The sequence below is a fragment of the Canis lupus genome, chromosome 18, assembly GCF_011100685.1.
Source record: "Canis lupus familiaris isolate Mischka breed German Shepherd chromosome 18, alternate assembly UU_Cfam_GSD_1.0, whole genome shotgun sequence".
NCBI classification, from domain to species: Eukaryota; Metazoa; Chordata; class Mammalia; order Carnivora; family Canidae; genus Canis; species Canis lupus.
The window spans coordinates 39,788,807-39,810,803 of NC_049239.1; the positions used below are offsets into that span (position 1 = coordinate 39,788,807).

General features: G+C 36.6%; 2 protein-coding genes across 2 annotated transcripts; both read left to right on the plus strand.

Moving 5' to 3' along the window:
• The first annotated feature begins 388 nt into the window (after positions 1-388).
• LOC483514 (olfactory receptor 1020) lies at positions 389-4,823 on the plus strand. Its single transcript, XM_038563255.1, has 2 exons — positions 389-1,286; positions 4,816-4,823. Exons 1-2 carry the CDS (start codon positions 389-391, stop codon positions 4,821-4,823), a joined length of 906 nt encoding a protein of 301 aa, XP_038419183.1.
• An 11,206-nt stretch (positions 4,824-16,029) lies between these two features.
• LOC483515 (olfactory receptor 5M10) lies at positions 16,030-16,998 on the plus strand. Its single transcript, XM_038564474.1, has one exon. The coding sequence runs from the start codon at positions 16,030-16,032 to the stop codon at positions 16,996-16,998; it is 969 nt and encodes a 322-aa protein (XP_038420402.1).
• The last annotated feature ends 4,999 nt before the right edge of the window (positions 16,999-21,997 follow it).

The following is a 21,997-nucleotide window of genomic DNA, read 5'->3' on the forward strand; positions in this document are numbered from 1 at the left end:
TTATTGCCAAGATGAATGCAAGGAATTGGATCATAGGAGGTGAAGGCAGTAAGACCAAGGGAGGAGGAGAAAAAAGTTGAGAGTTAAGATAGGCTATGGATAAATAGGGTCAACGAGCAAAGACTTCACACACACACACACACACACACACATACACACACACATTAGTTTTAAATAAAATAGGTTACTCTGTTTACTCAAGGAATTTTTTCACTGCAATAGGAAAATAAAGAGGTTTAATACACATATCCTCAGGGCATTTTAGAGTTAATCTTACTTATAAGATTGAACTATTTTATTTTCCTGGTATTTTTTTTTCTTTATACAATGTATTTCCTTGGTTTCTTTCTTATCCTAGCAAATGAATCATCTATTCTGAGACAAAGATATGAGCAACCATACAACAGTGACTGAATTTATTCTTGTGGGATTCGGGGATCATCCAGAACTACTGTGCCTTCTTTTTATGGTGTTTCTGGTCGTCTATATGATCACTGTATTTGGAAATCTTGGCATGATCCTATTAATCAAGATTGACTCACATCTCCATACTCCAATGTATTTTTTCCTCAGTAACTTATCCCTTGTTGATTTCTGTTATTCTTCTGTCATTGCCCCTAATATGCTAGTGAATTTCTGGGTGGAGAACCCAGTCATTTCATTTAATGGATGTGCCACTCAATTCTTCTTTTTTGGTTCCTTTGCCGGCATTGAGGGCTTCCTGTTGGCCGTGATGGCTTATGACCGTTATGTGGCCATCTGCAAGCCTCTTCTTTATGCAGTTATTATGTCTCCCCATCTTAATGTCCTTCTGGTGTTGGCCACGTATCTTGCAGGCTTTCTGAATGCTGCCATTCACACTGGCTTCACCTTTCGGCTGTCTTTCTGCCGTTCAAATGTCATCAACCACTTTTTCTGTGACACTCCACCCCTCCTGAAACTCTCTTGTTCTGATACACATATCAATGAAGTTGTCATTTTTGCTTTTGCCAGTTTTAATGAACTGAGCTGCCTCTTGATTATTCTCATTTCTTATCTGTACATACTCATTGCCATTTTGAGGATCCATTCTGCTGAAGGGAGGCACAAAGCCTTTTCCACCTGTGCTTCCCACTTGATGGTGGTTACCATCTTCTTTGGTACAATTCTGTTTATGTATCTGCGCCCCAGCTCCAGCTACTCAATGGACCAGGACAAAGTGGTATCTGTGTTTTATACAGTGGTCATCCCTATGTTAAATCCTCTCATCTATAGTCTGAGAAACAAGGAGGTCAAAGCTTCCTTAGGTAAAATTTTTAAAACAACTTGTTTTTACCTCTGTACTTAGAATCAACAAAGTATGGGATTTTAGGACTCTGAGGGAACATAAAAATGACCAAATCAACCTTCATTCACCCTGACTCCATTTTTTTCATGTCATGAGTTTTGTTGTTGTTTTTGATAGTGGAATTAGACTAACGGTCTCTGCATCCTGGAGAATATGGTCACTCTGTATAAATTCCACAGAACCTATATGCTTGAAAATAATCAGATATCACATTTCAACTCCCTGTTCAGAGGCATAAAACACCAGTATAAAAGTAGGTGAGATAGAGAAAGACTGGAGCAGGAGGAATGATTCCATTTTTTCCCCATTTGATGGTTTCATGATTGAATAGTGGTGTATATAACTGCCAGAGAACAAGTAATTAAGAGTAGGCTGAGTCAGAACTTGTCCAGAGGACCCAAAAGGCTTAGAGACTGCTTCTTAGCCCCAGTGAACCAGAAAAAAAATCAGAACTTAATCCTGACAGAGATGCTGGAATAAAATATTTCTTTTTTTTTTTAAGAATTATTTATTTTTAGAAAGTGAGTGAGAGACAGCGTGAGTGCAAGCACATGAATGGGAGGGGCAAAGGGACAGGGAGAGAGGATCTCAAGTGACTCAACACTGAGCATGGAGCTGATGCGGGGCTCAATCACCTGACCCTGTGAATACAACCTGAGCTGAAACGAAGGGTTGGATGCTTAACTGACTGAGCCACCCAGGCCCCCTCAGAGTCAAACATTTCTAATCTGGACAAGTAATCTTGATGTGAGGGAATAATGGGAACAAACCACAAGGTAAATATAGGGGGTATCACAGAACAAGAACACCAGGGGTCCATAGAATGGAGGTTTCTGAGCTTAGAAAAGAGGTATTCTTTATAACTCCTGTAGATAAAGTGTCATGTGTTTGATTTTTAAATGAGTAAGAAGTTTAAGCTTAAAGAGCCAGGGCAAGATAAGTAGGTTTTCCTTAATACCTTAGCAAATAACCATACATATTTATTTTACTGCTGGCTGCAATTTCACTGGGGCATGTTTAAAGCTTTAAGTTGGTTTGACTGGTATTTTCTTGATGGAATATCTCCCCAGTAGGACTGGATTTTCTTTACAGTGACCATTGACATGTAAGCAGGTAGTGCTTTAAACTGGTTGGAACTGGGTAAAGTATACTAAGTGTGATGCTAGTATATTTCATGGAAAGACTGTCATAATAATAGAAAAGTAGCCATTTAAAAGAGACTAAAAACTCATTTTGCTTTCATTATAGCTTAGAGTTTTTGATAAGAAATTGATTCCAAATCTTATCATTTTATCTTCCTTTATTCTTCATTTCAGATACTGCATATCAAAAACACATTTTTCTGTCTTATTCAATGGTTTCCTCTTATCATTCTTTTTCTGGAGAGCTCTTCATATTTCAAGACAGCATAAATATTACCTCCTTTTGATTGCCCTGACCCTCCATCTTTCTTTCCAAGCTACATATTTAAACATGCCTATTCCAGTGATTCTATAAATATTACAGCTTTAATCAAGTTGTTTGTTAGAGAAACTAATTATAAAAATACAGTGTAATATACATAAACTAGAGGCACATGGGTGGTTCAGTTGGCTAACCTACCAACTCTTGGTTTTGGCTCAGGTTATGATCTCAGGGTCATGAAATTGAGACCTACATCAGGCTCCACATGCAGCAGGGAGTCTGCTTGAGGATTCTCTCTCTCCCTCTGCCCCTCCTTCTATCTGCTCTTGCTCTCAAATAAATAAATAAATCTTAAAAAAAAAACATTGATTAAGACATCCTTAAGAAAAGAAACCTCTTTATGTCAACCTGAACATCTCCATGCCTTTATAAGCAGGCCATTACTAAAAGTTTTTAAATTAAGAAAGAAATCATTCCAATTGAGGGCATAGGGTGATGGAAGACAAAATATTCCCTCTGGCACCTGGAACTAAAAGTTGTCAAGAATCATTATTTCAGAAAGTTAATGTTAGAAAGGAAGTTCTTTGGTAGCTGGTTGGATGCTTTGTTGGATAATGTTTTATTTGTCTTGCCTTCTTTGAAATTAAACATTTTAATAAACATGATATTTCAGTATCCTACGTCTTTCATATTGCATAAAGTAAATGTGATTTCAATATAGCAATAGAGTATCCAGTGAAGGAACACAAGTTAATTCAAACCATCGTAGGCTTGGAGTTCTTAGTGCCATGAAGTCGTTCACGGTCTCTCTTTCTTTCTCTTTCTCTGTCTTTCATTTCCTCTCTCATATTATAAATTCACTCATTCTGTTTCATAGACTTTTCACCTGGCAGCCTCAATTTTACATACTTTTGGGACAATTGCATTAGAGGCAAGTCTGCATCTCTTTAGAAAGGACAGCATTGCCTAAAAAGTCTCAGGTATTCATCATGTATATGGTTGTGGGGTATGTATGTATTTGTGTACTTGTGTGTATGTCGGTGGTGAGGGTGGAGTCATGAAATACCAGAAGAAATCTTGCTTTATAATAGCTACTGCAGTCCACTACACATTTGCTCAGTAAAATTAAATTCCTTGCCTACTCACTGCTCACTTATAGACTCTTAGTTTAGACACTGGCACTTTATGCTGTTTACAACTCAACAGGAATGTTAAAACCAGTGTTAACTTTATAAGTAGATGGGTTAGATTTTTTCCCACATGATACAATTTGTGGATTCCTACATATTTTCAACCCTGCCTATCACAGCATGTAGAATTCTGCTAATAGAAAAATATAAGTGTGTGCAGTGTTTTTAAAAGCACACTGCACTGCAGTGCTGAACAGTATTGTTATATTGAAAGTGATTGATTTGAGCTTCTTTTTCTCATAATGAAATGATCAGGGTCCCCTCAATAACAGTACTAAAGTCGCTACATTTTGGCTTTCCTAGCCTGCTGACTGCCTACTTATTCTAATATATTTAAAGATAGATACCAGAAGTCAGAGGCTTCTTAGTATGTTTATGATAGTTAGACACAAATATTTGGATTAGACTAGCAGCCAGGCTCTCCTTCTAGGGTACAGGATCAAGAAAAAAAAAAAAAACAACTACTAGCCACAAGGTAGTACAGAAGTATGACTTTTAGGCTAACACTTGTAAAATGCAGCTCTTGCTCTTTTGGTTTTTCCATAGTTCCTAGATTTGAGGGTTTCATGTGTGTTTTCCTTTCTGGTTTTGTTAGATTGCCCAACACATAAATATCATCTTCCTTTATTATACTAATCATTCAATGTACTTGATTCTCTAAGAATATGGGATTCGTGATGACAGGATTTTGAGAAGTAAATGGTCCCAGCAGGCTGTGTAAAAACTCTTTGAGCCCCTATTGTGTAGAGAAATCCCAGAAGTAGTTGCCTTGACGACCCTTATTCACTACTAAGAGTTCTTCATTTAGCTACTTCTCCTCCTTCTCTCCTTTTCATCCTCACTCACCCCTTTTCCTCCCAGGCTTCAGTGACAATAGATAAATAAAGACAAGAGAAGAATGAATAGATAAACTGGAGAGCTTTCTGGGTTCTACTCTTGATGTCATTGTTTAAAAAATTTCTAGTAAAGACCAGGTTTGAGGGGAACTTTAGTTCTCAGTGCTTAAACTTTTTGCTCTGCATGTTAATCTATAGTATATAATCTATAGTATAAAAGAGCCCTTATAACATGGTACCCTAGAAATAACAGTAAATCATTTGATATGTTTTACTCTGAAGAAAGCAAAATTTACTATTAAGTCATATTTAGGAAGGCAAATTTACTCCTTATAAAGTGCAGAAATTTTAAATGTAAAGCTCAATGCAGTCTGACCAATGTGCATAGCCAGGTAATCTCAATTCCAGTTTTCAAGATTACTATGTAACTAAGGAGAGGATGTGGGAATAGAGCAAGTAGAATGTGCCACAAAGCTCACCATTCTTAGCAGAATTCCCTGCAATTTTTATGGAATAAACACTCTCAGGATTGCTGTAAGCTTTGTTTAATTTAAGTTTTGATTAAAACTTCTGAAAAAGTTGACTTAGATACCTTTTGCCAGTGTTCTTGGAGGAGCAGTTTTGAGGAGGTCACTACTCTACCATTCAGGAAGTTAATACCTCCCCCATAATGTTTCTGAGATTCATTTATGTGTACGACTAGTAAGTTCATTTTTATTTCCGTAATATGGACATACCACAATCTATGCATCTGCCAGTATATATTTGAGTTTCTTGAAGGACATGTGTCTTCTTTTGTCTTGGATAAATGCTTAAGAGTAGAATTGCTGGGTCATAGTTTTGTAAGAAGGTATAACTTCTTACAAAATAAACTGGTTATTTCTTACAAAATTTGTAAAATTTTATAAACTTATAAAACTTCTAAAGTCGTTAAAAACTATTTTACATTCCATCAAGTGGTATATTATGAGAATTCTAGTTGTTTCCTTTTGTCACAATCGGCTAAGTTCTTGCTGTGGAGGTTGGGTATGAAGTGTTTTCCTTTGGTAGTTATAATTTACATTTCTTTGACAATTACGGATATTGAAATGATTTTCACGTGGTTTTTGACCATTCTTGTATCTTCTTTTATGAAGTGTCTCTTACATTTTGTTGTTTCATTTTGATCAGTAAGTTATGGAAGATCTTTATGTATTCTGAATGCAAGTCTTTGTCAGAATTACTCTATATGAATATTTTTTCTAGTCTGTGACTCACCTTTTCATTATTTTAACATTATTTTTGAAGAGTGCATGTTTTGAAATTTGGTCACATAATTTTTACAGATACATTGCCATGTAAGGACTTCTCTTTCATACTAGGGGTGAAAGTGGCTCAGTTAATAGTATTAAAAACTAATACCTGTGATCACGCATACACACAAAAAAAGAGATTTGTTCCCATAAAGTTTATATATTTGTTTCACAATGAATGATTTTTCTGTACACCCTGAGAAACTTTTGGTCAATTTTTTGGTCAATTTTTTAAAATCATGAAGACATTCTTTTATTTTTGCCCCTAGAGGACTTGTAGATTTAGTGTTTACATTTAGTCCTGTGATCCATACATGTTAGTATTGGAATTTTGGGGTATGATGTTGTAGTGAGCAAATGGAATCTCTCATGTGAAGCAGGAGCCTTTGTAAAGCAGGGGCCTATGTCAAACAATGATGCAAGCAACTAAAGGTACTGCAGCTAGATGACACAGCCTGGACCAGCATCAGCTGACACCCCAAGAACTGATAATGAGCAGAACCAGAGGAGGTCTGTGGGGACCTGCAGCTGATTAAATTTTTTTAAAAAAGAGTGGATTTGGGCAGATGTCAGAATCTTCAGACGTGACCTCTCTATGTCTGAGCACTTAAAAAAAGCAGCCACTACAGAAAGCTCTGCCCAACTGATCTCCAAACAGATCTGAAATCCTCCCTTGCTTGAACAGAATAGTCAGGAAGTGCCCAGAGCTGACCTGGACCACACTGAGACTCACAGACTGATCTCACGTTTGGTTCTAGCCAACTTCCTACACTCTTCTGTTATCTTGTATGTTGTGTGGTTTGTCTGTTCTGTGTGCTGTATAAGAAGCCAAGTTTAACCATGGGGAAATGTCGTTGAATTTGGTCTCTGAACCTGCTTTATAATTGTTATTTAACTTTGCTTTATGATTAAATAAACCTGACATTGTGGAAAGACACAAATCGTGTGTGCGCCTTCATAGCATGCTCATGACAGATGTGATACAGAGCTTGAAGTTAAATTTTTCTAGAGATTAATTTTTCCAGTGGCATTCCCTTTTGCTATAACTCTGTAACTTTGTTTAAAGATCCACTGAGTTAATATGGGTGAGTATACTTCTGGATTCTCTATTCTGTGCAATTAATCTATTTGTTATCCGCAGATCTATACATCGTTTTCAGTACTATCACTTCCTATTAACTCTTAAAATTAGGTAGGCTAGATCATTTAATAATTTTTCTTCACTCTCAAAATGGCTTTCTTTGGCTAATTTAAGTCTTTTTTAAAAATATTTATCTATGTATTTTAGAATCAGTTTTCAATTTTTGAAAAGATAAGCCTGCTGAAATGTTGAGTGGACTGGCATTAAAATTATTGATCAATTCAGGAAGAATTGACAACTTAACAATATCAAATATTCCAATCCACAAGTGATATATCTCAATCTCTTCACTATTTAGGTCTTTAATTTCTCTCTGCAATGTTTTGTGGTTTTCAGATCCAATCTCTTGCATAGTTTTATTATATTCATTTCTAAGTAGTGTATGCATTTGATGTTATACTTAATATTATACTTAAGATAATACTTAAATTTTAAAAAGATTTTATTTACTTATTCATGAGAGACACAGAAAGAGAGGGAGGCATAGATACAGGCAGAGGGAGAAGCAGGCTCCATGCAAGGAGCCTGATGTGGGATTTGATCCCAGGACTCCAGGATCATGCCCTGGGCCAAAGGCAGGGGTTAAACCACTGAGCCACCCAGGCATCCAATAATACTTATTTTTTTTTTTTTAATTTCAGTTATGGCAGTGTATGCAGAAAGAGTTAGTAGCTTCCAGAAAATGAAAGATGAGACATAGTCATTTTAGGAGAAGTCATTTTAGGTCCCCAGCTATTTTCCATGATCTGTGCCCTAAGGGTCTACTAACTGGAGCAGACTTCTGCAAGGACATCCAAGGAAGTGATAGAATTACAAAGAAATGTGGGACACCCAGGTTGCTCAGCTGTTGAGCGCCTGCCTTCAGCCTAAGGTGTGATCCTGGAGTCCTGGGATCGAGCCCCCCATCGGACTCCCTGCATGGAACCTGCTTCTCCCTCTGTCTCTGCCTATGTCTCTGCCTCTCTCTGTGTGTCTCTCATGAATAAACAAATAAAAATCTTAAAAAAAAATTACCAAGAAATGCAAAAACCTCAATAGTTAAGGATTTTAAGGAAGCAAAGGGAATGCAGAAACTAATAATGTCTACCTAGCCAGGAAATAGCCTAACTACATCAGACATAATAAATCAATGGTAAAATTCCCAGTGCTGTGTCAATGGTCAAGAGTGACCTAAAGTACATTCTTTTTAAAATTTTTTTTAAATGTTTATTTATTTATGATAGTCACAGAGAGAGAAAGAGAGAGAGGCAGAGACACAGGCAGAGGGAGAAGCAGGCTCCATGCACCGGGAGCCCGACGTGGGATTCGATCCCGGGTCTCCAGGATCGCGCCCTGGGCCAAAGGCAGGTGCCAAACCCCTGCGCCACCCAGGGATCCCACATTCTTGAGCTGTTTTGGCAGAACTGAAACCATGCCCCATAGGGTTAATGAGGTTAAAACCAGTAGAAAATTTAAAGCTTGTTTTCTCAGGGAATTCATTTGGTTCTGTTGTCAAAAACTTCTGTGTTCTGGAACCAAAATATGTAACTGGAAGGCATTTTGGGGAAAAAGAAGGAGGATAGTTTATTATTTTGCCAGGCAAAGGAGGCTGCAGAAGGGTAATGCCTCCCAACACTGCAAGCTAGCAGGCGGTTAAGGGTAGGGTGGGGGGCAGGGGGCTGTAAAAGGCTGAGGAGTTTTATAGGAAAATACAGGCCGTGTGGGTGTTGTTACTCAGTGTACATTGAAGTCAGCGAGGTGTCAACATCCATACCGAGTTCCTACTCTCACCATTGCTATTCAACATAGTACTAGAAGTCCTAGCCTCAGCAATCAGGCAACAAGAAGAAATAAAAGGCATTCAAATTGGCAAAGAAGAAGTCAAACTCTCCCTTTTCACAGATGACATGATACTGTACATAGAAAACCCCAAAGACTCCACCCCAAGATTGCTAGAACTTATACAGCAATTTGGTAGCGTGGCAGGATACAAAATCAATGCCCAGAAATCAGTGGCATTTCTATACACTAACAATGAGACTGAAGAAAGAGAAATTAAGGAGTCAATCCCATTTACAATTGCACCCAAAAGCATAAGATACCTAGGAATAAACCTAACCAAAGAGGTAAAGGATCTATACCCTAAAAACTATAGAACACTTCTGAAAGAAATTGAGGAAGACATAAAGAGATGGAAAAATATTTCATGCTTATAGGTTGGAAGAATTAATATTGTGAAAATGTCAATGCTACCCAGGGCAATTAACACATTCAATGCAAACCCTATCAAAGTACCATGGACTTTCTTCAAAGAGTTGGAAGAAATCATCTTAAGATTAGTGTGGAATCAGAAAAGACCCCAAATAGCCAGGGGAATATTAAAAAAGAAAACCATAGCTGGGGGCATCACAATGCCAGATGTCAGATTGTACTACAAAGCTGTGGTCATCAAGACAGTGTGGTACTGGCACAAAAACAGACACATAGATCAATGGAACAGAATAAAGAACCCTGAAGTGGACCCTCAACTCTATGGTCAACTAATATTCGATAAAGGAGAAAAGACTATCCATTGGAAAAAATACAGTGTCTTCAATAGTTGGTGCTGGGAAAATTGGACATCCACATGCAGAAGAATGGAACTAGACCACTCTCTTGCACCATACACAAAGATAAACTCAAAATGGATGAAAGATCTAAATGTGAGACAAGATTCCATCAAAATCCTAGAGGAGAACACAGGCAACACCCTTTTTGAACTCGGCCACAGTAACTTCTTGCAAGATACATCCATGAAGGCAAGAGAAACAAAAGCAAAAATGAACTATTAAGACTTCATCAAGATAAGAAGCTTTTGCACAGCAAAGGATACAGTCAACAAAACTAAAAGACAACCTACAGAATGGGAGAAGATATTTGCAAATGACATATCAGATAAAGGGCTAGTTTCCAAGATCTATAAAAAACTTATTGAACTCAATACCCAAGAATCAAACAATCCAATCATGAAATGGGCAAAAGACATGAACAGAAATCTGACAGACGAAGACATAGACATGGCCAACAAGCACATGAGAAAATGCTCCGCATCACTTGCCATCAGGGAAATACAAATCAAAACCACAATGAGATACCACCTCACACCAGTGAGAATGGGGAAAATTAACAAGGCAGGAAACCACAAATGTTGGAGAGGATGTGGAGAAAGGGGAACCCTCTTGCACTGTTGGTGGGAATGTGAACTGGTGCAGCCACTCTGGAAAACTGTGTGGAGGTTCCTCAAACAGTTAAAAATAGACCTGCCCTACGACCCAGCAATTGCACTGCTGGGGATTTACCCCAAAGATACAGATGCAATGAAACACTGGGACACCTGCACCCCGATATTTCTAACAGCAATGGCCACAATAGCCAAACTGTGGAAGGAGCCTCGGTGTCCATCGAAAGATGAATGGATAAAGAAGATGTGGTCTATGGATACAATGGAATATTCCTCATCCATTAGAAATGACAAATACCCACCATTTGCTTTGACGTGGATGGAACTGGAGGGTATTATGCTGAGTGAAATAAGTCAATCGGAGAAGGACAAACATTATATGTTCTCATTCATTTGGGGAATATAAAAAATAGTGAAAGGGAATAAAGGGAAAATGAGAAAAAAATGAGTGGGAAATATCAGAAAGGGAGACAGAACCTGAAAGACTCCTAACTCTGGGAAAAGAACAAGGGGTGGTGGAAAGGGAGGTGGGCGAGGGGTAGGGGTGACTGGGTGACGGGCACTGAGGGGGACACTTGACAGGATGAGCCCTGGGTGTTATGCTATATGTTGGCAAATTGAACTCCAATAAAAAAAAAAAAAAAGATTCTACAGAAAAGCAAGTGAAGGGGAAGGGCCGGCTTCAAGAAGGAGGAAAGGAAAAATTTCAGTTTAAAGTCAAGCTTTCCTGAAAGACAAGTATGTTCATCTTCATTCTCATCCAACTTTACCTTTCTATAGGGGTTTCACTTCCAGTCCATGAACAAGCAAGGCTCTGAATTTCTTAGCTGAAATATCAAGCCCAAGACTCCATCCTGGTTATACCGGCTCTTAGAGCAGGGACATGGCCCTTCCCTTTGTCAGGCAGTTTCTTCTGCTTCATTATATTAAAGTCTCTGCCCTAGGAAGAGCCCATGCTTCTAATATAACATTCAATGGTGTCTAGGCATGTTTTTTAAACCTCCCAGCACAAGTGTATGGCTTTACATGCAATGACAAGTTCCTCTGTTTTTTTTTTAAGATTGATAACCCTGATCTAAGCCAATGAGCCACTCAGGTATCTCAAGTTCCTCTTTTTGAATATTCACTCTAAGCCCTAAATGGAAAGAACCAGCTCACCCCCTTTCAGGGAGTCTTTGGAAGTTATTCTTCACGATTTCCTTATTTGCTGCAAATAAAGTTTTTTGTGTATGACAATTCCATCGGATATAATCTCTATCTGTAATTCATGTTAGTTTGGTTACAATAGGTTTTTGCATAATAATATAAATGATTTATGTGTAATATGACCTTCCAAAGGAGATCGTATGTAAACTGTCCTATGATCTGTGAATAGCATAATTTTATTTTATCCTGTCATATCTGCATAACTTTATTATATAGATTAGAACTTCCAGTAAAATGTAGGACCTGCTGTAAATGTTTTTGAAAAAAGATTTACTTATTTATCCCAGAGAAAGAAAGAGAGTGAGGGGAGGGGCAGAGGTAGAGAATCTTAAGGAGACTCCCCACAGAGACCCACACAGGGCTTGATGTCAGGGCCACAAGATCATGACCCAGGCCAAAACCAAGAGTTGATCACTCAACAGACTGAGCCACCTAGGTGTCCTTGACCTGCTGTAACTTTTAAAAAGACAACCTATTGAATAATCACAAAAATGTAAGTAACAAACAATGTCAGGATGATATTTTCTACTACCTGTCGTGACATTTGTGTATCTGTGTCTTTTTAGCAGACAGATCAATTGGTTATTGCAATTGAAGCAGGGTGATATTAACTAAGGAATTCAGGTCTTCAAGTATAATTTAAGCAGAGTCCTCTGAAGACTTTCTGGGAAAATAAGAATGCATAAAATTCTTCTTTGAATTATTATCATATATCTAGGTAAAGTCTTATCTTTATCCATTGCTATATAAACAAAAGAATATAGACTTTTTTGTTCTTATGAATATTGACTTTTTATGTGTGGACTTCTGATGAAGCTATCCCATACTGAAAAGTCCAGACACTTTGCTCTTCCAGAGCTCAAAGAACTAATTCACTGCGTTTTGCCTATTCAGTTACTATTGAGCTAGTCCTATTGGAAAAGTCTTTTTGTAAATCCTATGCTTATTCCAATGCATATATTATAGTATATTAGGAAATACTTAAATACATACATGTTCAGGTACTTTGGGACAAGTTTTCTTCAAATGAAAAGCTAGCATTATGTTTAAAGAAGTGTCTTTAAATCTTCAATCCTTTTTTTTTTTAAAGATTTTATTTATTTATTCATGAGACACACACACACACACACACACACACACACACACACACGAGGCAGAGACACAGGCAGAGGGAGAAGCAGGCTCCATGCAGGGAACCTGACATGGGACTCAATCCTGGTCTCCAGGATCACACCCTGGGCTGAAGGCAGTGCTAAACCCCTGAGCCACCCAGGCTGCCCAACTCTTTTTATGTAAAACAAGGAATCTCCACAGTAAATGGTCAGGAAGTAAGGGCTCTACCATCCTACAATGAGCTTTATAATCCTACAAGAAACTTATTTCATGGGAATAATTAAACAGTAGGTTTCACTGTTTAAATTTTATTATGTGATCTGTGCAAGGAATCAGGATAAGAATGAGAGAAAAATTGAGAGAGAAATCTTTCCACTTCATTCTGAAAATAATATGGTCACATTCAAATCTCAAATGTGGTGAGTTGATAACAATCTACATTTTGATGTTGATATGCAGCTTTTACTCCATGTCTAATTTCTCATAGCATAACCCACTATGAAAATTATTAACGGGAAACTTCACTACAACGGAGTTGGGAGGTTTCCATAGGGAGAGCTCTCACATTCTAATACTGTAGTCAGTTGCAGACCCAACAGGAAGAGTCAGGTGTGAACTTACATGGACTTGACCTTGCACGTGGATACTACTCTACTACTACAGCCTGAGGAACAGAGGCTGTCTTCATCCACAGCTCCCTCAATCCCCACCCCAGCAACAGCTCCATCAATGAAAAGCCATCACACTGAACTCCGTTTCCTCCAATGGACTTTTAGTACTAATACCCTTCCCAACATACCCCTTTTCTCCTTAAAAAGTGCAGTTCTCCTTTGTTCCTTCGATTTGTCTAAAATTTTGCCACAATTTGTCCTGGATTGTAATTCTCTTTTATTCCCCTCAAAACTCATTTTTTTTTTTTTGCTGTCAAAATAACTGGCAATGTTTATTTTTAAGGTTAACACCACCATTTAGACATCTAACAGAATCAGATGTCTCTCTTTTCTTGAATAACCTACACTTTGACTTGGAAATATCTGTTCCCTAGAAGATACAGACTAGTGAAAGCATCTCTAGATTCTTTCATTCTCTAACAAATGCAGTGCCAATGTTCAAATATTCTTTAGTCTACTTTTGATCATCCTTCTAAATCACCAGTTTTATGAATCATCAATTTTATGAATGATCCTGGCTCTCAGACTCATCTTTGATTGTTAGCATGTTGATGAAATTAACTCAATGGGGCAGATTGGTTCCAATATAAATCCATGGTGTCCACTGTTAAAGGGTCCTCATCCCTGACTTCTACTTCTACTTCTTTTCATTGGTCTTCTGCTTTGTACATTCTTTCTGCTCCTCAAATCTCTCACTGACTTCACCTTTCTTCCCCTCACTCTCAGTGGATGACCTAACCTCAGTATCTACAGAGAAACAATGAAGCCTTCTGATGAGAATTTTCTCATTTTACCATACAAAAAAACAACTTTTTTTTGTATATTTTGTTATTTGAGTTCGATTTGCCAACATACAGTATAAATACAAAACTTATATACTCTTATTTTTCTTCTTCCATGGTGTTAAAGGTGATGGATAATTTCACTATTGTTGCTAAAGATCTCACACACTCAATACCAAGCAGGGTACATAGATAGATTTTTGGCCTCAAAGGAGAAGCTAGGGTCTCAAAGCACCAAATTAAGGTTGTGCCCTTGAGGAACAAAGACTATTTTGATGAGTTATTCAGAATTATTTCTAAAATACTCTAGAGAATGTGCTGGAGAAATACATTATAAATGTTTCCACCTTGTTTTGACAAAATACAGTAGTCAACTTTCACAGGTAGGTCATTTTCTACATTTCTTCACTAAGAATATATTTGTTCTTTTGTATGAAGATGAATATGCTACCAATGTGGACAAAATTAATTTCATCAAATGTACTTGATTTTTCTATTGATATGTTAATATTTTATAACTTCTCTAAAAAATCAATTATATGCAAGCCCTTCTCATGTATATGTGAAAACTAAATAAAAATAGCTTTATTATTATTATTTTTTTTAATTTATTTATTTACGATAGTCACACTCAGAGAGAGAGAGAGAGAGAGAGGCAGAGACACAGGCAGAGAGAGAAGCAGGCTCCATGCACAGGGAGCCTGACGTGGGATTCGATCCCGGGTGTCCAGGATCGCGCCCTGAGCCAAAGGCAGGCGCCAAACCGCTGCGCCACCCAGGGATCCCTAAAAATAGCTTTAGGTATAGTTCTTGAGGTGCATTGTCTTCCAGTCATACCTTATTTTCATAAAGTATTGAGAGATGGTGGCTCCAGCTGGAAGCTAAGGCCACATAAAAACATCATCTGTGCTTTCCAAAACAAATATGTTCATGTATGTGTTAGTTGCTAAAAAATGGAAACAAAAAACTCCATATTCTTCTCCTACTTGGTTTCTTTATTTACTGTTGAAATTATACTTTCTTCAAAGAACCTTCTCCGAATGTTTATCTAAAAGCATCCTACCTTCATTTTTCTTCATAGTACTGGCTTCTAACTGACATCACATTCTATAGCTTTGTCTATGTGGTAATATCTGTTCCTTCTCCTACAATATATGATTCATGAGGATGGGGAATTTGTTCAATGCTGTAAAGCCAGAACTTAGAATGGAAAAAATGTTCTCAGTGTACATGTACATGTATATGTATATGTGAATGAGTGAGTAAATTCACTAAGCAGAGAGAATGATTCTTCAGTACTTCTTAGTCATTTAGCAAGAGGTAAATTTACTAATTCAATGGCTTCTGAATAAAATTAAGACAGACCACTATGGATATCAGGTGAAAATGTTGTACTACATATTTCTGTTATTTTGTATCTGAAAGATACCAGATCTGGAGGGACCCTCAAAATCCAACTTCCTTCATTTTTCCATTTGAATTATACCAATGACCTGCTGCTTTTCCTATCTGCTTTAAACTCCCATACTTTTCTTTTTACAAAATTTGAAAAAAACAAAACAAAACAAAACCCAAATATGGAGTCCTCCAAGAAGGCAAGAATAAATGCGATTCTACACACACACACACACACACACACACACAAGTGAGAACAAGAGCAAGAGTGAGAGAGAGAAAGAGAAAGAGATAACAGATACAGGACAAAAATATTTATGTAGATGTTATGATGAGTTTGTTAAAAGAGATGAGAGATTTCCTAGTAATATATGAATGAGTAAATGATAAAAATGGATGGAATAAATGCAGAATCTGGATTAGACAGGATCCCTCACCTTCTCTGCTACTCTCAGTTTTCAAGGAATAAGAAAATGTCTTCCTCGAACCACACTTCAGTGACGGGATTCATTCTCTTGGGACTCACAGACGACCCAGTACTAGAGAAGATCCTGTTTGGGGTGTTTCTGGTGATCTATCTAGTCACGCTGGCAGGGAATCTGTGCATGATTGTGCTGATCGGGACCAATTCCCACCTGCAAACTCCCATGTACTTCTTCCTTAGCCACCTCTCCTTTGTAGACATCTGCTATTCTTCCAATATCACTCCAAACATGCTGTATAATTTCCTCTCAGACCAGAAGACCATCTCCTATGCTGGATGCTTCACGCAGTGTCTTCTCTTCATTGCCCTGGTGATCACTGAGTTTTACATCCTTGCTTCAATGGCATTGGATCGCTATGTAGCCATCTGTAGCCCTCTACATTACAGTACCAGAATGTCCAAGAACATTTGCATCTCCCTAGTGGTGATCTCTTATACTTGTGGTTACCTTAATGGACTCTCCCAGACACTGTTGACTTTTCACTTGTCCTTCTGTGACTCCCTTGAAATCAACCACTTCTACTGTGCAGATCCTCCTCTTATCCTGTTGGCCTGCTCTGACACCCATGTCAAAAAGATGGCGATGCTGGTAGTAGCTGGCTTGACTCTGTCAAGCTCTCTCTTCATCATTGTGCTATCCTACTTTTTCATTATTGTAGCCATCTTGAGGATCCGTTCTGCTGAAGGCAGGCACAAAGCCTTTTCTACTTGTGCTTCCCACTTGACAATAGTCACCTTATTTTATGGCACCCTCTTCTGCATGTACTTAAGGAGTCCATCTGAGAAGTCTGTAGAGGAGTCCAAAATAATTGCTGTCTTTTATACGTTTTTAAGCCCAATGTTGAACCCATTGATTTATAGTCTAAGGAACAAGGATGTGATCCATGCTATGCAGCAAATGATTAAGGGAAATCTCTTTCATACAATTGAAATTTGGGTCTCTGTTAATTTGAAATGACTAGTTGTCTGTAATAACATGGTGATTAGAAATAAATAACAGAGAAGTCCTACCTCTAATAGAGGCCCTGTTCCAATTTCTTTTTAAGATCATCATCATATAGTTTGTGGGTCATTCCTTTAAGTCATAATAAACTGTCTTGTTCATTCAGCAAGGAGTTGCATTCCCATATCTACAATCAAAAGGTGCTGATATCCAGATTTAGATTCTTAATTGAAAAATGTATTTGAGATTCATTGTAAAAGCACTTTGTATTTTGTCTCAATAATCATATGCTTCCTTTTATTTTATAGTTCTGAGAACTACTGTGGCTTCCAGGAACCAATCTTTAAACTCAATCTTGGCAAGTCTTTTAAACCAAATGGTTGACCTATTTGTAGTCTTTCTTTTTAATCTATTTATTTAGATTGAATAAATAGTAAAGGCCACCTCAGAAATTCTTTAGAGATAGGATACAACACAAATAAATATGCACAAAAAACCCTGTGTCACTCAAGTATAATTAATAGTCACTTTTAAATCTTTATTTATTTATTTATCTATTTATTTATTTATTTATTATCTATCTATCTATCATCTATCTATTTATTTATTTATTTAAAGAAGGAGAGCTTGAACAGTGGGAAGGACAGAGGGGGAGAAAGAATCTTCAGGTTCCACGCCCAGCATGGAGCCCAATGTGGGACTTAATCCCACAAACCTGAGATCATGACCTGAGCTGAAATCCAGAGTTTGACACTTAACTGACTGAGCCATTTAGGCATCCCATCAATATTTACTTTAATTCTTATACTTAAATTTGTGAGAAACTTATTATCTTCATTTATAACATTTGGAGTCTTAAGCACAGAGAGATTAAATGACTTTCTATAGTTATTCAGCCACTAAGTAGCAAAAAGGTAAATCCGTTGGATCCATTTTCTCTTTCCAACTCACTGTGGTTAAACTTAGTGCTGGGGGTGGACTGTGTTGGGGATAATGAGGGGATGAGGTTACTGCTCCACGTGAAATGTTGGTGATTGTGAAGAGGGTGTAACATGAACCGTTGAATTCCTCTGACATTTTAGGTAAACATGATAATTTGTGTGCAAAGTAGAATTATCTTACTGTTTTATGTAAAGCAGACAATTTTGATATATGGTAGATATATTTAGACTGTGTTTTATGAATATATTTTCCAGATTATAAAAAGCACATATGTCCATTATGAATAACTGGAAAATACAGACAGATGTTAAGAAATAACTTGCATCAGTGATATCCTAACCAATGGATAATTTATGTTTATGTTTTTCCATATTTCTTCTCAGTGATTTTATATGCATGTGTATTATGATGATTCATAAAACAAAATTGGAATCATATGCCAAATGCAAATATGAATGTTGATTTTCACTTGATAATGTAATGTTTGTGTTTCATATAGACTAAATAATTTTGGTGAACACATTTTTAATTAATTTTAATACTTTATAATAATTAAATTATCCTTGAACTTAATTATGAAAATAACATGTTGATCATAGAAAAGCAAATTGGAAAATACTGAAATATCTGGAGCACCTGAGTGGCATAGTTAGTTAAGTGTCCAGCTCTTGTTTTCAACTCAGGTCATGATCTCAGGGTCATGAGATTGAGCCCAGTGTTAGGCTCTGCACTCAGCAGAAGTCTGATTGAGATTCTCTGTCTCTCTTCCTCTTCCTCTGCCTCTCCTGCTTGTGCTCTCTCTTCCTTTCTTTCTCTAAAATAAATAAATAATGAAAAGTACTGAAATATTTATGGAATAAAGGCAAAATTTACCTATGATCTTTTATCTAGAGATAGCTGCTTTCAACATTTTAGTGTATTTTCTTCCATTTGGTTTATCTTGCAAACCATAATTCCATCATATCTATGAATCCTATTATTTTTAAGACTGACTGATATCTTTTTTTTTTTAGACTGACTGATATCTTTATGTACATATCCTCTGTTTTTTAGGATTAGTCTTAGAAGTGTAATTGTTGAATTAAATATTTTGAACATTTTTAAAGCTCTAAGTTTTCTACAGATAAATTTTTCTCTAGAAAGTATCAGCCATTTATATTTATTACTAGTCATGTTTGAGAGTAAACATCTCACTGTATTGTTATTAATATTAGGAAATATCCACTAAGGGTATTTCCTTCTTTCTATCTCAATAGAAATTCTTAGGAAAGGAATCTGTTTTATTTTAACAGAGGAGTATTTGAAATATATATTTAGTAAGTAAAGGGAATACATCAGTTTTCTGATTCCCTTTTATTTTATTTCTGATGATTCCTCACATGAAGAATATTAACATTTTTATTTAGAAAAAATTTGTTCATTTTTTGGTTTTGTAGCTTTTCTCCACCTTAAATTTAAATAAAGAGGTATCTGTATTATATTTTTATTACCATATTTTATAGTAGTGTCTTGAATTATTCTGGATAAAATTCTGTTTTACTTTATAATATTGTTTGTAACTCCTTTCCTTACATTTTTAAACCATGTTTTTCCTACTAGGTATTAAACTACCCTTTGTTTTTCCTTGTTTTGTGACATCACTTTTATTGTACACTAAGTGGATCTATTTCTGGCCAATTCTACTCCTTTGACCAGTTTATACATATGTTTCAAACCAAATTCACATAATTAATATAGATTTTTTGAAAGTGTTAATTTCTGATAAATCCCATCAGTACTATCTTTTAAATTTATAGTAGAATAATGCAAATAAAATGCTTCTAACTATCTAAAATTTTTAACCCAGAAATTATGCATATTGTGGCTCAATCTGAATAGCAGAGGGACATGTACATATGAAAATCAAATATGGTTATATTTACAATACATATTCCTTATAAATTATTTGAAAAATATGGAAAAATATTTTAGTCTTAGTATTTTTATAACTTGGTCCCCACATCTGATGGAATCATGGCCATAGAGAGGTCTCTTTCTGGATGAAAGGCTATGGGTAGGTTAAAATTTTTTTCCAGAAAGGCAAAGAAATCGTGTGGCTTATAAATGAGGAGCAAAACATTTAACTTTGGCATATTTGTTAACATTTTTACACATTTATTTTTGCAACAAACCAGTGTCCATAATGCAAGACTATTTTTTAGCAAAGATATCTAAATACAGACTTTTATTCCCAACTAAATTGTCCTTTGTCAGCAACTGTCCTCCAAAAGACTGATGTGCCCACAATAATCCTCAACTGTGTGTCATTTAAAATGCTGAAAGGAGGGGGGATCCCTGGGTGGCTCAGTGGTTTAGCGCCTGCCTCTTTCTCTGTCGGTCTCTATGAATAAATAAATAAAATCTTTTTTTTTTTTAAAGATTTATTTATTTATTTATGACAGACACAGACAGAAAGAGAGGCAGAGACACAGTAGGAGGGAGATGCAGGCTCCATGCTGGGAGCCCGATGTGGGACTCGATCCCGGGACTCCAGGATCGCACCCTGGGCCAAAGGCAGGCGCTAAACCGCTGAGCCACCCAGGGATCCCCATAAATAAATAAAATCTTAAAAAACAAAAAAATAAAATGCTGAAAGGAAAAAAAACCTATGTTGATTTTAATTAAAATAAATATTAAGCTTTTAAATAATCAGAAGGAAATATTTCTGAGGTCATTTGGAGTAGAGGAATTCATAATGGAAGAGTTACTTGAATATGACGATAAAACTACCTAAAATTAAGGAGCATATTATATTTTGGAAAGTATTTGTCCCAGATAAGATAAAGTGGTAAACAAGATATGATTCAAAGTACTGAAACATTGTCATAGTCTACATAAATACTGAAGGCTATGTATAGAAAATTGATAAAAATGCTAAAATTAATGAGTAAAAATAATATGAAATAAGAGCTCCAGTTGCCAACTTTCCAACTTTGTACCTAAAATGCAACAATACGTTAAGGTACTGGAACTGATATTTACCTTTTTTTATAGGCACTCTACCATTCAAATAGCATGGAGAATTGGAAAACTTATCAGTTTTGTTTAGATAGGTTTTCTTTATGATGAGTTGGAGCTGACTCCAGAGAGCTAATTCTTAAATATTCAGGTTTGCAATATGGCCAGGGTGGCAGTATTTATAAGAATGAAACTGGCAAATGCTAGTATCAGAACTCCATCCAACTTACCATTATACCAGTGGTTTATCCTTCCAGTATTTATCAGGTTAGTCTTACATAATTTGTAGTTCAAGGGATCTTTGTCCTAAATGACTATAAGTAAACCTAAGGCAAAAATCAGTCACCAATAAATAGTGATAATTTCAAACAAAAATATTTGAAATAAGATACTTTTGTGTATTTATATTTGAGTTCGAAAGATTAGCATGTTCTACATTATGGGTGTTGAGAAAACGATGTTTTTCTGGAAATCAATTTAACATTATGATTTCAGGAGCATTTTTTTTTTTTAAGATTTTATTTACCCATTTGAGAGAGACATGGCAGGGAGATAGGGAGGTGAGGGGCAGAGGGAGATGGAGAGAAGCAGACTTCCAGCTAAACTGGAAGCTTATCCCCCACCCCATTGCAGGACTGGATCCGAGGACCCCTGGATCATGACCTTGGCCAAAGGCAGACCTTCAACCAGGATCTCCTAAAACCAGGTTTTAGGAGTCTTAAAAAATATTTGTATAATTTTAGTCAGGTTTCCAATTTTAAGAATGTACCAAAGCCATAATAAAACACTTGAGTGAAGATTTTCATTGTAATGTTTGTTTATAATTGAGAAAAAAGAAAGGAGTGGTCTATGGGATGCAGGTTGCCCTCACTTGGCATAGGATTGTTTTAATTGAAACTTGTGCTGCATTTGAATGTGCTCTGCTTTGCATGAATCTCAATTGCCATTACTGTCTGCATTCTGTAACAGGCACAAGCCAATGCTCCTGACAGAGCAGGAGCTGGCTGTAACCAGAGCCTTTGCAAGAGAGTGTTGGCTGTGGTCATAAAGGAGAGTTTGAATCTCACGTGACTGA

Excerpts from the sequence above, each read along its gene's own strand:
- LOC483515 (XM_038564474.1), top strand. The coding sequence starts at position 16,030 with ATGTCTTCCTCGAACCACACTTCAGTGACGGGATTCATTCTCTTGGGA.
- LOC483514 (XM_038563255.1), top strand. The coding sequence starts at position 389 with ATGAGCAACCATACAACAGTGACTGAATTTATTCTTGTGGGATTCGGG.